Genomic DNA, 15,678 nt, shown 5'->3' with positions numbered 1-15,678 from the left:
CCAGCACGATGGAGCACCGTGCCATAAGGCAAAAGTGATAACTAATTGGCTCGGGGACCAAAACGTTGACATTTTGGGTCCATGGCCTGGAAACTCCCCAGATCTTAATCCCATTGAGAACTTGTGGTCAATCCTCAAGAGGCGGGTGGACAAACAAAAACCCACTAATTCTGACAAACTCCAAGAAGTGATTATGAAAGAATGGGTTGCTATCAGTCAGGAATTGGCCCAGAAGTTGATTGAGAGCATGCCCAGTCGAATTGCAGAGGTCCTGAAAAAGAAGGGCCAACACTGCAAATACTGACTCTTTGCATAAATGGCATGTAATTGTCGATAAAAGCCTTTGAAACGTATGAAGTGCGTGTAATTATATTTCACTACATCACAGAAACAACTGAAACAAAGATCTAAAAGCAGTTTAGCAGCAAACTTTGTGAAAAATAATATTTTTGTCATTCTCAAAACATTTGGCCACGACTGTACATTTTCCTCTCTGGTAGAGCCCCCTGCTGTTTATCCTTCTGCTCCACCTTCTCCTACGTCCAGTGGTGGACTAACATGTTCAGTAACTTCCCTACACTGCTCCTCTCAGTGCCGGCATAGAGAAGTAGGTGAAGCGGCCTAGACACCTTTTCTTCATTCATCCCCACTTAAAAATTCATACAGATATAAAGTTATCTCTCTAGACCGCGGAGAAGGAAATTGCGGGGGCATTAAATACCAAATGTATCTCTGGGGTTATATGTAGGGTCGAAGAGGATAACGAGCTAATTGCAATGCAGGTGCTCAGTGAGAAAGGAAAGAAAGTTCTACAGATAAGGCCTCTTGCACATGAACGCAATTTGCGGTCCCCAATGCATGGGCAACGTCCGTGCGGCAACTGGGCCGGATTGAGACCCAATTAACTTGAATATGTACGTGATCCATCTGCACCACAAAAAAAAAGAACAAGTTCCGCGGGGTTCCGATCCGTGCTTCTGTTCTGCATCTCCGTGATTGCGGACTTATTCAAGTGAATGGGTCTGCATCCGTGATGCGGAGTGCACACGGGCCGGTGCGGGCCATGGTCACACAACATTTGTGTGCAAGAGGCCCAAGTGAGTAAAAGTCTTAGATGTGTGGGATAACCCAATTAAAAGGGTATTCTCGTGAGATGAAGTTATATTAGATCGATGGGGGTCTTACTGCTGGGACCCCCAGCGATCACGAGAATGGGAGCCCCTTACTCCCTGCAGCCCCCCTGAAATGAACATAGCGGGCAGTCGACATGTACGTGTTCGCTCCATTCATTTCTATGGGAGTTCCGGAATAATGAGTATAGCGCTCGACTATTTCCGGAATTCTCATAGAAATGAATGAAGCGGCCGCACGCATACAATCTAATAGTTATGCCCTATGCAGCGTACTCAAGTTGTGTGTAATAGGTGTTTCTGGGTGATGTAGTGCAATATACACTAACCTGGTACGGCTGACTCTCTGCAAGGGCAGGTGATGGTATATAACTGTTCGTGACGCCAGTGCCAATTAGACGGTGGCACGCCGTTTGCGGATAGCAGGAATAAATTGAGGAACACGTGGTATTAAAACCAAACTCCAACTTTAGTAGTCATCATCAATACAGGGACATTAGTGGAATCACAGTTCCTTTGCATACAGTCGATCTTGCAATACGGTTGATGCAGGCAATTACAGTTTTAGCAAGGTGATTACAGAGTGTTGAACACAGGACTTGCAGTACAAGAGCTTGCACTCTATTTCTGTCTGATCCTGGAATATAGCAATTCTTCACCAAGGCCCAATAACCTAGTTCTGGCTTTATATCCTTGGCTATAGCTTTAGAAAAGTACCTCCTCTGTTATTCTTAGTACCTCTTGCTTCTCTGCACTTTGCCTCGGTCTCTCTTAGCTTCCTGAGGCTCTAGAAACTTCTGAGCTCTCCACTAGACTGCCTTTTGCTTCCCTGTCTGGCCTTATATAAACTAGGGCTCTCTAGCTCCCTCTAGCGACTAGAAGCTGGAATGACACCCCTGCAGGCCTGTACATGCAAGTTTCACAGCAACAGGGAAACACATAGCATTGCATTACATGACATTTTATAAAACTGACATATACCAACTTCTCCATAACTAAGGAGGGACGACAGCACACCAAGTGACACTTTGGTAGTGACGGGTATTACAGTTCCCGTACACTACATACCCCACTGCTTTAAGCTGAGTACTCCATCATGGGTCTGAGTACTCCATCATGGGTCGCCCAACTGGAATCTCTACCTGAAATAGAAAATAGAGACATGCAGGCATACATACATGTAATTCATCTGCATTTACATTTACATCAGGTCCAATTGGCAAAGGTGAAGGGTAGTGACAAGGGGCGTCGTTCTCTTCTCTCAGGATAATGAATGGAACGGGGGCGCTGACCTGGCACAGTGTAACATTAGAACCAGGATAGTCCATGACAATGAATAAGTCCATAATAGAACAGCAAAATAACGGAACTACCCAGGAGTTTCCTGTGGGTGTATCACAGGCAAGGGCTCACGTGGAGGAGTCCATTCTTGCGCACAAATGTCAAGTAAAGTATTGCCCGTGGCAACTGTTTGGGAGGAGACACCACCAGAATAATCAAAGTCTCCTAAACGGACTGGCGGGCGTCCCCTGGTCATCCGGGTAGACCTTCTCAAAACAGGGGTCTCCTCTTCCCTTAGCAACGAGGTAGAAGGGAGAGGAGCAACAGGAGGGTCTCCAACAGGGAGATCTTGGTCAGGAACAACTGGAACAACTGGAAACATTAGATCCACTAGAGGGGGAACTGGATCCAGGGCATCTTGAACCGGCTCTTCTGGAGGTGAAGCTACAGTAGGTGCCGGAGCAGGCACCAGCAAGTTCAACCAAGGTGTCAGAAGCCAATGCATGGGATCAGCGTCATACCTCAGATTACTGACAGCCTGCATAGGATCCTCGGGCTGTAGTGCTGACTCTGACACAGGATATTCAGATCCAGAACTCTCGTCGCTAGGTTCTGGTGTCAGGTAGAGCTTTAACCGGTTTCGGTGTACAATTTGGGATCCCTTGTCTTCCCGGGTGATCTCATAAGTGTGAGTTCCAACATTTGGGATTGCAGTGACAACATAAGGACTTCGCTCCCACTTACTGTCCAATTTGCTGGTACGACGTTTATTCTTTAACCATACCACGGCCCCTATGGTCAAGGGTTCTGCATGGGCTGTCTGATCATAGTCTCTCTGCTGTCGGTCTCTAGCAAAGTCCATCTGTTCCTGAACAATGGCTTTGGCTGCATCCAATCGCCTTTGGTGCTCAGCAACCCAGTCGGTGTTAGGTAATGGGTTAATGCAATCAGGTACATGTATGTCCAATGAATGATCAGCAGGCAATGTCCCTTGGCGCCCAAACATCAAGTAAAAAGGGGTATACCCGGTGGAACAATGTATGGTATGATTGTATGTGAACATGAGCTGTGGCAACAGACTGGGCCAATCTCCTCTGTTCTCAGGAGGCACGGCCCTCAGCATCTCTATCAAGGTCTGATTCATTTTTTCACATAATCCGTTACCTTGAGGATGGTAGGCCGTCGTCCGGATCTTCTTACAGTTGTGTAAGCGGCACAGTTCATGGAACAGATGGGACTCAAAAGCAGGTCCTTGATCGGTGAGGATCTTTTCTGGACATCCATAGGGCAGGAGGAAGAGCTTCCAGAACATTTCGGCTGTAGTCTTGGCTGTTTGGTCTCTCACAGGCACTGCTACAACAAACTTTGTGAAATGATCAATAATAGTCATGGCATAAGCATACCCTGAGCGACTAGGCTCTAGTTTTACATGGTCGATGGCGACAAGTTCAAGAGGACGGGTACTTACAATGGGTCTCAGTGGTGCCCTCTGATCATGGTGCTCACTTCGTTTCAAGGCACAGGCTACACACTCTCGACACCACTTCTCCATGTCTTCTCTCATGCCTACCCAGTAAAACCGCTGGCGGATAGTAGCTTCAGTCTTTTGGACCCCAAAGTGACCGGATTGATTGTGGTACATCTCCAACACCATACCTGCATCTCGTCGGGGTATGAGAATCTGGTGCACTCTCTCGTTGGACACTGGGTCTAGGCTTCTCCGTAGCAATAGGCCCTTTTGTATGAAGAGTTGATGGCGCTGTCTCCACAGTTTGATGAGCTCGGGATCTGCACTCTTCCGCCGAATCCTCTCAGGGGCTCTGCCACTAGTAATGAAGTCCAACAACTCACCCAGCACTCTACTTTCAGACTGTAGTTTCACCCACCTTTCTTCTTTAGGATCAGGCCTACTGGAGGGTGAAGGAACTGCAGCTCTGTTATTGGTAGCTCGAGCCTGACCCTGTTGAGCAAATTTGTTATAGAAAGCCGGCATCTCTACATCTTCCCAAGCATCTCGCACATCATCAGGAGCTGTCTCTGTGGGAAGCCTGGATAAAGCATCAGCATTATCATTAGTACGTCCAGCACGATACTTTACAGAGAAATTATAGTTGGCAAGGCGAGAGGCCCATCTCTGCTCCAAGGCCCCCAATTTAGCTGTATTTAGATGTGCCAGAGGGTTATTGTCAGTGAATGCAATGAACGGGGTGGCGGCTAGATAATCCTTGAATTTTTCTGTCACCGCCCACACTAATGCCAGGAACTCTAGTTTGAAGGAACTATAATTCTGGTCATTTTTCTCAGTTCCTTTCAGGGAGCGGCTTGCATATGCTATCACTCTCTCTTTTCCCTCTTGGATCTGGGCTAACACAGCTCCCAGGCCTCGCTTGCTAGCATCAGTATAGAGATGGAAGGGCTTGCTATAATCTGGATACCCTAACACTGGAGGCTCGGTCAGTTTCTTTTTTAGCAATTGGAACGCTATCTCTCTTTTCTCATTCCACTCAATGGGCACAGGAGTTCTAGGACTCTTTTTGGGTTGCCCCCTCAAGAGTTCCTGGATAGGATCAGCTATTTGAGCAAAATGGGGGATAAAACGTCTATAGTAGCCGGCAAAACCAAGAAAACTCCTCACCTCTTTGACGGTAGTAGGAACCGGCCAATTACGGACAGCTGCTAATTTATCAGGGTCAGGTTGCACTCCCTCTCCGCTTACCACATGCCCCAGGTATCTTACTGCAGGTTTGAGCAGGTGACACTTGGATGGCTTTACCTTCAAGCCATATTTGATAAGGATTTCAAATACTTCTGCCAAATGTTTCAGATGGTCTTCATATGTTTTTGAATACACAATGACGTCATCTAGATACAGCAGCACTGTTTCGAAGTTTTTGTGACCCAAACACCGTTCCATTAGTCTCTGGAAAGTCCCCGGGGCATTACATAGCCCGAACGGCATACAATTGAATTCATACAGGCCCATGGGAGTGGTGAAAGCAGTCTTTTCCCTATCTGCAGGGGCCATGGGTACTTGCCAGTAGCCACTGGTCAAGTCCAATGTGGAGAAATAGGCAGAGGAGCCCAGAGCAGTTAGTGACTCCTCAATGCGGGGCAGTGGGTATGCATCTTTGTGGGTTATTTGATTAATTTTCCTATAATCCACACAGAAACGGATACCACCATCCTTTTTCTTTACAAGGACCAGGGGTGCAGCCCACGGACTACGGCTGTCCCGGATTACATTAGAGTCTTTCATCTCTTGGATCATTTCTTTTACAGTCTGATATGAAGTAGGTGGTAAAGGTCTGTATCTCTCCTTGATAGGAGGATGAGAGCCAGTAGGTATGGTGTGTTGTATGGCACTAACCTCTCCATAGTCAGTAGCATGCTTACTGAAGGCCTGGTGGTGCTCCTAGACAAGCTGTAGAATCCCTTCTTGTTGATGTTGGGGGGTAGTCTCGTCCCCTACATGGAGCTCTTCCCACCAGGGCACTTGTGGCTGGGTCACCGGCGAACATCCGCTGACTGCAGCTGGCGGCTTTTCCGTCACTGGAAGACGAATGATGTCTTGGAAGGACACCTGGGACAGCTGGGCAACACTGCAATGCTTAGTAAGCGCAACAGGATGATTACTCAGGTTAATCAGACGGACAGGTACTTTACCTTGGGAGACGTTCACCAGGCACTTGGCAGCTCTCACATAAGGATAATCCTCCATCTGGATTGGTTCCACCAGGGCTGGATAATCTCGGCCTTGGACTCCCAGGACAGCACGACACCATAAAAGAGTTTGAGAATTAGGAGGCAAAGTCACAGGTTTATTATCACGGATCTTGGCAGTACAAATTTCTCCTTTCCCATTAGCAAACCTCTGCTGGGCACTTAACACAGTAATAGTCTTTTGAATCACCCTCCTGGATGCAGAGGAAGCTGTGGGCAAAGTCTGGTGTAATACGGCAAGTATTTCTGAATAACAGTTTTTGAAGACATTGGTGCCTAGAATGACAGGATGTCCTCCTCTGTCACCGGCCTGCACTACGATCACTCCCTGTTGAGGCAGGGTTACTTCTCCCACCTGCAGGGTGGGTTCCCAGTATCCATGAACCTTTACTGGTTTGCCATTGCTGGCGATAATTTCCACCCAGGATTCAGGCGGTTGGGTCAACTGGTTGGTGTCCCAGAACTTTTCAAATGCAGGCAGCTGAATAGTAGTGACCTGAGACCCAGTATCTAATAGGGCTTCAAAGGGGATCCCGTTGATCTCTATATTGATTTTAGGATGGGATCCTACATAACGTGGCATCCAATTTGGATCCTCTGGACCTAGTGTTCTACCTCCCGAGGGGTGGTCCTCAGCCTCAGGGGTTGCCCGTTTAACTGCCAGCACGTGGATTCTGTGTGTCCCAGCTTTTTGCAGTATGTACACACGGGCTTCTTGCGACCTCCATTACGCCTCCCAGGATCCCTGGGGTGAGTCTCTTGGTAAGAAGGTGGGAACGGCCTAGGAGGTGACAGGAACTCTTCTTCTAGCATTATGGGTTTTTCCCATTCCTCTATTTTTCTGCACACTTTCTCTAGACTTTTAGTGAGGTGATTTACTTGCTCTGTCAGCATGGCAATAGTATCAGTAGCTGACACTTGAACAGCTTGGCCGGCCTCAGCTCGGTTAGTGATAAGCGGTTTTGGCCTGCAGGCTGATGATTCAGGTGGGGTGCTCAACTCAGGAGATACTGCGGACCCCAGAATTTTTATAGCCAGTTCTTTAAAGTCCAGAAAGGTACTGTTAGGGTGCTGGGCAGACGGCATCTTTAACTGGGTCCTTATTTGTTCACTAGACACCCCGTTGATAAATTGTTCCCTTAGGGTCTGGTCCTGATTATCAGCCTCTTTGGGATCTATCTGGAGTACAGCCCCTAAAGCCTCCTGAAGTGATAGGGCATAGTCACGGAGGGACTCACCGGACTTCTGTTTCTTGCCAAAGAAGTGCATCTTTATCTCTGAGGCAGTCCTAGTTTCAAAAGTGGCCCTGAGGCGGGTGAATATCTGTTCTATAGTACTCCGCTCAGGAGCCGGCCAGGATAACACTTCTCTACGGGCAGCTCTCTCCAGTTGTGCCAGCAGGATTTCCATTTGCTGGTCGGCATTTATAGGGTACAATCGGAATAGTGCCAGCAACTTTTCTTTAAAGTCCCTTAGGGTATGGGTCTCTCCCCTGTAACGAGGGAACCATGGGGCCCCGAAGTAGTAAGGCATGGTAAAGGGCATCATGCTGGGGGCTGTAGGATGATTAGGAGCCGCAAGCTCTCCTGGGGCCGGCTGCTCAGGCACTCCTGGCTCTGACATGGTAGTCTATTGAGAGGTGGCCGCTGGCGACTAAAGGGGCCGGTACACTCCCCTTCCCTCCGGTTACCAGTGCTTACCGTTATCGCCGGGCTTGCGCAGGCCAAGTCTCGCGAGGTTCCGGATGTCCTGAGCACCCGATGACGCAGAAGAAGCAGGGCCGCGGCGGTGCGATGATGAAGAGGGGCGGGACTCTCTGTGTCTTTGCAGGGATCCGCCCACGAAGGTCCTCAGCGGCGCGGGAAACTTTACTCCAGGCAGCTGGTGGCCATCTTTAGCAAAACGCTGTCCATTCACTGACAGCAAGCAGGATTGTAAAAAGTCCACAAAACCACACTCCAATGCGGCGATTTTCTTCCTCTGGATAGCGCAATACTGCACAGCGCTTTTTAGAGGTTTTGAGTACACTTTGGTTAGGATTTTCAGTCCACAAAGTCCACTTGCAATAAACAGGCAAATTGTCACTTTGGTCACAGGGCAACTGTATAAGGCACAAAGTTCACGCTTCTTGCACTGGAAAGCGTGCGTATCCTGTTCGTGACGCCAAAAGAGAGGTGCAGCGTACTCAAGTTGTGTGTAATAGGTGTTTCTGGGTGATGTAGTGCAATATACACTAACCTGGTACGGCTGACTCTCTGCAAGGGCAGGTGATGGTAAATAACTGTTCGTGACGCCAGTGCCAATTAGACGGTGGCACGCCGTTTGCGGATAGCAGGAATAAATTGAGGAACACGTGGTATTAAAACCAAACTCCAACTTTAGTAGTCATCATCAATACAGGGACATTAGTGGAATCACAGTTCCTTTGCATACAGTCGATCTTGCAATACGGTTGATGCAGGCAATTACAGTTTTAGCAAGGTGATTACAGAGTGTTGAACACAGGACTTGCAGTACAGGAGCTTGCACTCTATTTCTGTCTGATCCTGGAATATAGCAATTCTTCACCAAGGCCCAATAACCTAGTTCTGGCTTTATATCCTTGGCTATAGCTTTAGAAAAGTACCTCCTCTGTTATTCTTAGTACCTCTTGCTTCTCTGCACTTTGCCTCGGTCTCTCTTAGCTTCCTGAGGCTCTAGAAACTTCTGAGCTCTCCACTAGACTGCCTTTTGCTTCCCTGTCTGGCCTTATATAAACTAGGGCTCTCTAGCTCCCTCTAGCGACTAGAAGCTGGAATGACACCCCTGCAGGCCTGTACATGCAAGTTTCACAGCAACAGGGAAACACATAGCATTGCATTGCATTACATGACATTTTATAAAACTGACATATACCAACTTCTCCATAACTAAGGAGGGACGACAGCACACCAAGTGACACTTTGGTAGTGACGGGTATTACAGTTCCCGTACACTACACCTATCCTGTGGATAAGGGATAACAGTCTAACCAGTATACCTCTTTAAGGCCCTTTTATGTATCATGGCCATTTAGATGGGACGATACAGTCTGTGATTGTCGGGAAGGAAGAGGTCCTAATCGTCTGCAGAGGAGACTGCTCCACAGTATAGGGAGGAGCGATAGCTAATGCCATCGCTCGTCCCCATACAGCAGAGTAGACGCTGCACTGGATATGTACTGTACAACACTGCGGATTTGCCGCACGAATATCCGCAACGGCAAATCCACAGTCACGTGGTTCTGGCCTAACTTTCCTGTTCACCAACATGATGGTGTGTAGTTCCACGTTTTAGCAGCAGATGTCACTGTGCAGCTTGGTGTATAAAGCTAGTACACTGGCAACACCCTCTGACACAACCTAGTTGTAGGCAAAGAAAGGGTGTATGTGAGTGGGTGCCTGTCCTGGTGAAGACGAAGGCTGTTTTGGCTCATGTCTACTGCGCCCTGTGTGGGTAAAATAACTTAATAATGTACAATAACTATTATCTTGGCGAATGTGTATGGGGGAGACGGTAGGGATAGCTGTTGGCTGAATGAATGTGTATTGTGTAACATCACTTTGCTCCACCATCTAATCATCCCCACAGACATGATTACACTATGGCTAAAACAACACAGTTCAGTGTGGGATAAGGGCGTTTTCCTGAAACAGATCCCATTTACAAAGACCGACTTTTTAGGGTGCCTTCACATGTTGCAGAAATTTCTGCGACTGAAAATCAGTTCCCTTCACCTGAATGAGGCTTGCAGAAATCCATGTGCAAGCCCCTTCCCCAAGAACGGATTTTTAGTCGCAGAAAATTCTTTAACAAAATCTGCAACGTGTGAAGGCACCCTAAAGCTCCATTTACACGTCCGCAAAATGGGTCCGCATCCGTCCGCGCGTCCGCGTTTTTTTTCCTATCATTTGCAAGGCAAACTTGACTTAGATTTTTTTTTTCACTTATCATGTCTGGCGATCCTCCAAAAATCAAGGAAGACACACGGAAACAAAAACGGAAATGGATCACGGAACCCTGTTTTTGCGGACCGCAATACAGAACTGATTAGTACCCTTGGTCTGAATGCTAATTGATCAAATGTGAGTTGCACGAATCAAACAATTCCATTACCATTGGCAATAATTGCTACGAGTTTCTGGGAGACTGCAAGATAACATTCAATGGTAGCACCCTAGATTGCACCTAATTGTTTATCAATGCACTCTCAGTCTCTCACAGCAGTACCACACATGTAAACCACACCTGATCCTTAATGTAGTCTACCCTCAGTTCTGTGACAGGCTCTGCGCCCAGAAAATAACCAAATGGTCCATAAAGTGTGAGGTGGCGCCAATTGCAAGTGAGGAACCGTCACCCCCCTCTCATTCCTGATAGTTTTAACCTATCCCTGTAGGTCTTTCGATTTTAGATATGTAACAATAAAGTTATTTAGTTTAGGACCCCTACAGGGCTTTTTGTCGGTCCACTGAGCGAATTGAGAACTTGTAATGGACCTGTAAACACGGACAAAAATAGGGCATCCTTCCATGCTAAAACCACAGACCGTGCTAAAATACGGATGTAGGAATACACACATTAAAACGAATGGTTACATGTGCTGTCCGTGGAGAACATTGACAGCGAACGCTTGTGAATCACTGATGTGTGAATGAGGCCTAAGACTGGCTTTTGTAACACCAGTCTTAGGCCTCATGCACACGACCGTTGTGTTTTTTGTGGTCTGCAAATTGCGGATATGGCGTCCGTGTGTGTTCCGCAATTTGCAGAACGGCACAGACAGCCATTAATATAACTGCCTATTCTTGTCCGCAAAACGGACAAGAATAGGACAGGTTATATTTTTTTGGCGGACCACGGAACGGAGCAACGGATGCGGACTGCACACAGAGTGCTGTCCGCATCTTTTGCAGCCCCATTGAAGTGAATAGGTCCGCATCTAAGCCACAAAAACTGCGGCTCGGATGCGGGCCAAAACAACGGCCGTGTGCATGAGGCCTTAGGGCTCATGCAGATTGGTTGTGGACAAAAACCACATCCATGGCGTTTTTCTCTTATAGAGTAGGTGATGTGAAAACTACTGAAAAAGCGGCAAGAGCTTCAGCATGCTGCGTTTTGGAAAAGAAGCCAGAAAGACAAAACATGGATCAAACAAAAACGGCAGAAACAAAAAAAAAAAAAACTTGTGTGTTGTGCGTTTTAAATTGCACAAAAGTACGTAGGTGCAAAAAACCTCACTAGAAATGCCATAAGTGCATAAAAACATCACCAAAAGCAGTTGTCATGCACGCATTTAGGGGGTCATTTATCAAGGGACTTAGATTTTTTTTCAGGGGTCATTTAGCAAGTCCCTTTTTTGATCAGCTGTGCAACAATATATGATTCCACAAATAGAAATAAATAAGCGGCACTCCCCATTCGATGCGAATATTTCTTTTATGCTGGGTACAGAGAGGGGAAGAACAAACAGTGCAATCACAAGAACATGGCGAAGGCCGTTTCGCGGATCACCGCTTCATTTGGCCATACGGTTTTTCAGTTTAAATTTGTTCTTCCCCTCTCTGTACACAGCATAAAAGAAATATTCGCATCGAATGGTGAGTGCCGCTTATTTATTTCTATTTGTGGAATCATATTTGCATCTCACAAGCTGTGCACCACCAGATTGCGAGAGTACCGTGGCCCCTGTTTTCTCCATGTGACCGGTGGTGAAAGCGATAGTTTGCCGTAGTGCCACCAAATCTTGGACTCTATATTATAATTTGTGCAACAATATATAGTCGCACAGCCGGTTTATGCCCCGTTCAACAGTTGTGCGTGTTGTTGGGGGCTGTGTCCGGGCACCGGCCAATTTATTAACATTTACATCTGGAACATTTACCCCTTAAGCCTCATTCACATGTCCGTGCTCAGATCCGTGAGCAGGTGGTCAGTGATGCATCCGTGAAGAATCCGTGTTGGGTCTGTGTGTCCGTTTTTTGCTGTCCGTGTTGCATCCGTGTTTCACTGACACTGAACAGCTGAAAAATAATTTTCAAAGCATCTCTTCCTAATGATCCGTGAAACACGGAAGAAACACGGATGGCATCAGTGGTTTTCACAGACCCATAGACTATAATGGACGTGATGGACAAAATAGAGCATGCATCCGTGCTCAAAACACTGACCCACGGACCGTGCTAAAACACTGGTGTCTGAATACACACATTAAAATGAATGGGGACGTGAGCTGTCCGCGGAGAACACGTAGAGCGCACGTCCGTGGAACACTGACGTGTGAATGAGGCTTTAATCTGAATTGGGGTGTTTCAGCAGCAAGGGCATAGATTTCTGGAATCTCCATTCAGATGAATAGGACAATCACAGAATAAGGCCTCATGCACACGGCCGTTGTTTTGGTCCGCATCCGAGCCGCCGTTTTGGAGGCTCGGATGCGGACGCATTCACTTCAATGGAGCACTCTGTGTGCTGTCCGCATCCGTTGCTCCGTTCCGCGGCCCTGCTAAAAAAATGTAACATGTCCTATTCTCATCCGCGCTAATAAAATAGACCAGCACTCGACCATATGGAATCACGTAGGAGACCCAGGAGATGTGTAATAAAATATACTTTATAACTATATGCACAATAAAATCTCATTAAAATAAGACATACAATGACATAAAGGTGGGATAATAATAGATATGCAATCTCATATAAGGAATCCGCAATGCCGCATGCTGATAATCATCGCTGGAAGATCTGCAGGTACGGTAAATTGCAGCTGCTTAGATAAAAATGCCAAATAAAGCGTACAAGTGCGGAAAAAACGGTCCCGTTACTCTGGTAACTTTTTAGTTCCTGTTTCATAAAGTTTGTGGTGATAGATAACAATGTATGGCTCTTTGGTACTCACTGTTCGGTAGTGCGCGTACTTGTGGCGTCCCACGTGTAGAAGCGCTTACCTCGATGCAAGGTGGATCAGATATATACGGCAGGGTGTAGTTGATCGCTGATGAAGTAGATCGGAACACCGATGACTCGTTCCTATTCTCAGAGATGAACAGTAAATCTTTGTTCGTATTATCACGAAAATAGGGGATTACCCTTCTTTCGTATAATGCCGTAAATAACTTCGATCTGCAGTGAGTCTTCGCTCGTTTTATCGCAAAGTATTACCTTGACACCACGACGATCTTTTTCGTAGGTAGTCTTTCAGTAGTGCATGGCCATGATGGTGTACTGGACTCTTTATGAATAGATCCCTATTTCTTCCTCAGTGGGTCATTCAGAATAGCCACTTATATTAAAGGCTGTCCGTGCCGTTCCGCAAATTGCGGAACGCACACGGACGCCATCCGTGTTTTGTGTATCTACGATTTGCGAACCGCAAAACACACCACGGTTGTGTGCATGAGGCTTATGGCCTCATGAACACGGCCGTTGTTTGGGTCCGCATCTGAGCCGCCGTTTTGGCGGCTTGGATGCGGACCTATTCACTTCAATGGGGCCGCAAAAGATGCGGACAGCACTCAGTGTGCTGTCTGCATCCGTTGTCCTATTCTTGTCCGTTTTGCCCGTTCCTTTCTGCAAATTGCGGAAGGCACACGGGCGGCTTCCATTTTTTGTGGATCCGCGGTTTGCAGACTGCAAAAAACGGAACGGTCGTGTGCATGAGGCCTAAATCTGTTGCATATGAATGTACCCTGAGCTGGGGAAGCGAGGCTCCTTCACGTAGAGCGGTCTGAGGAATGCAGGAAGCTGCTTGCAGCTGTTTTTTCTATTAATGGCAGAGAAATGAAAGTGAAAGCTAACAGAGTGGGACACAAGGAAGACGACGGGACCGAGCTGACAGAGGAGAGGTACAGAAACGTCACTATTTCATCCGAATTCTTCCTATATTCCACAACACACCGGTTAGATTTGATGCCCTGTCTTTGTAGAGCCAGCCCCTGCCAGCAACAGGACCCCTTCAAAGGGAACCTGTCAGTCCCTGAGGGTAGCAGAAGACAGACACAAAGGGGCACATTTCCTAAGGGACTTGCCTAAAATAGTCGCAAGTCCCCTTTTTTTTTTAACAAGCTGTGCGACAATATTTAATTTTACGCCGGGTCCGTCAGATAGGTGTGTCGGGGGTCGTGCCAGGGCCGGGTCTCAAGCTCTGGCAAATTTACAAACATTTATGCCCGGAGAGAGGTATAAATGTGAGCGTAAACTACGCCAGGAGCAAGGACTGCCACAGATGCGCCTGATTTATGACGAGGTGCGCGCCTGGTGATAAATTAGACCTAAGACTGGCATAAAAAGGCGTTCTTAGTAAACGTGCCCCAAAGTTTTCAGCCACTGTAAGGCTACTTTCACACTCGCGTTTGGTGCGGATCCGTCATGGATCCGCAGAAACGCTTCCGTTCAGATAATACAACCGCATGCATCCGTTCAGAACAGATCCGTTTGTATTATCTGTAACATAGCCAAAACGAATCCGTCTTGAACACCACTGAAAGTCAGTGGGGGGACGGATCCGTTTTCTATTGTGCCATATTGTGTCAGTGAAAACGCTTTTGGTGTCCGCCTCCAGAGTGTAACGGAGGTAAACTGATCCGGATCCTTTTCCATTCAGAATGCATTAGGGCAAAACTCATCCGTTTTGGGCAGCTTGTGAGAGCCCTGAACGGATCTCAGAAACGGAAACCAAAACGCCAGTGTGAAAGTAGCCTTACATATATGTGAATTTGCAGGGTATTCCTTGCAGTGCCAGTGCTGCCAGCGAGGAGGATTCATTATACACCCCCCTCGCTGATTGACAGCCCTATGTGCAGTAAGGTGGAGGTGGCAATCAGCAGTGGGGGGGGGATGGAGCACCTGCATTCATGGACAGAGCAGACTCCTCCACACCAAAGGTAGTCTTGCTTTTATAGATGTGCTTGAAAAGGGAAATGGGGGATGTCTATGGGGCTGACCGCTTATCTACTGTGTTTGAGCAGCATAGGTTTTTGTGATAAGGGGTGGTGGGGGTCAGTCCAGGCGACATTACACTACATAATGGGGCTGCCCTCCTATTGTATGATACATACCATAAGAGGCTGAAAGGTCACTTTAATATAAATAATTTTATAGGGCTTGGGTGACACGTGTCACACCAACATCGCATGTAATGTTTGCTTGTGGAGTCACGATGTCAGATGGCGCAACGGCAAATACTGTAGGATCTTTGGTTGGAAGTCACAAGCGACTTCGCCATCGTAGGCCACAATTAGTGTTTGAGGGAACTTGTTTTTTCTGCCGAGTACACGTGACGGAAATTCTGTAAGAGAAATCCGCTGTATAAATTGACATGCTGCAGATTTTGAAACCTCAACTTTTCTTTTGCGTTTTTTATATATATATTTTTTTTTAAATTTATACAGCGTTTGAATGAGAATTCTGAATTTGTCTTCCACTTTGCTGGTACTGTGCTATGCTGCGGAATTGCCGCACGGAAATCTGAATCTAATCAGTCACGTGTGACCCCAGCCTCAAAGGATAGGTATTTTAGCTGTTGGGCTTG

At 47.0% G+C, this 15,678-nt stretch overlaps 1 protein-coding gene across 2 annotated transcripts in view; it reads left to right on the top strand.

Moving 5' to 3' along the window:
* Positions 1-13,907: 13,907 nt before the first annotated feature.
* IFI35 (interferon induced protein 35) overlaps positions 13,908-15,678 on the top strand; it is a 93,965-nt gene continuing 92,194 nt past the window's right edge. For both annotated transcript variants that reach the window (XM_040434673.1, XM_040434672.1), the window contains exon 1: positions 13,908-13,993. In XM_040434673.1, the coding sequence (XP_040290607.1) occupies positions 13,929-13,993 (65 nt within the window). In that variant the 5' untranslated portion in view covers positions 13,908-13,928. The remainder of the gene's footprint in view (positions 13,994-15,678) is intronic.

This window comes from Bufo bufo, chromosome 6 (genome assembly GCF_905171765.1).
Source record: "Bufo bufo chromosome 6, aBufBuf1.1, whole genome shotgun sequence".
Taxonomy (NCBI): Eukaryota; Metazoa; Chordata; class Amphibia; order Anura; family Bufonidae; genus Bufo; species Bufo bufo.
The sequence above is the reverse complement of the archived record's forward strand: the minus strand, read 5'-3'. Positions and strand labels throughout refer to the sequence as shown.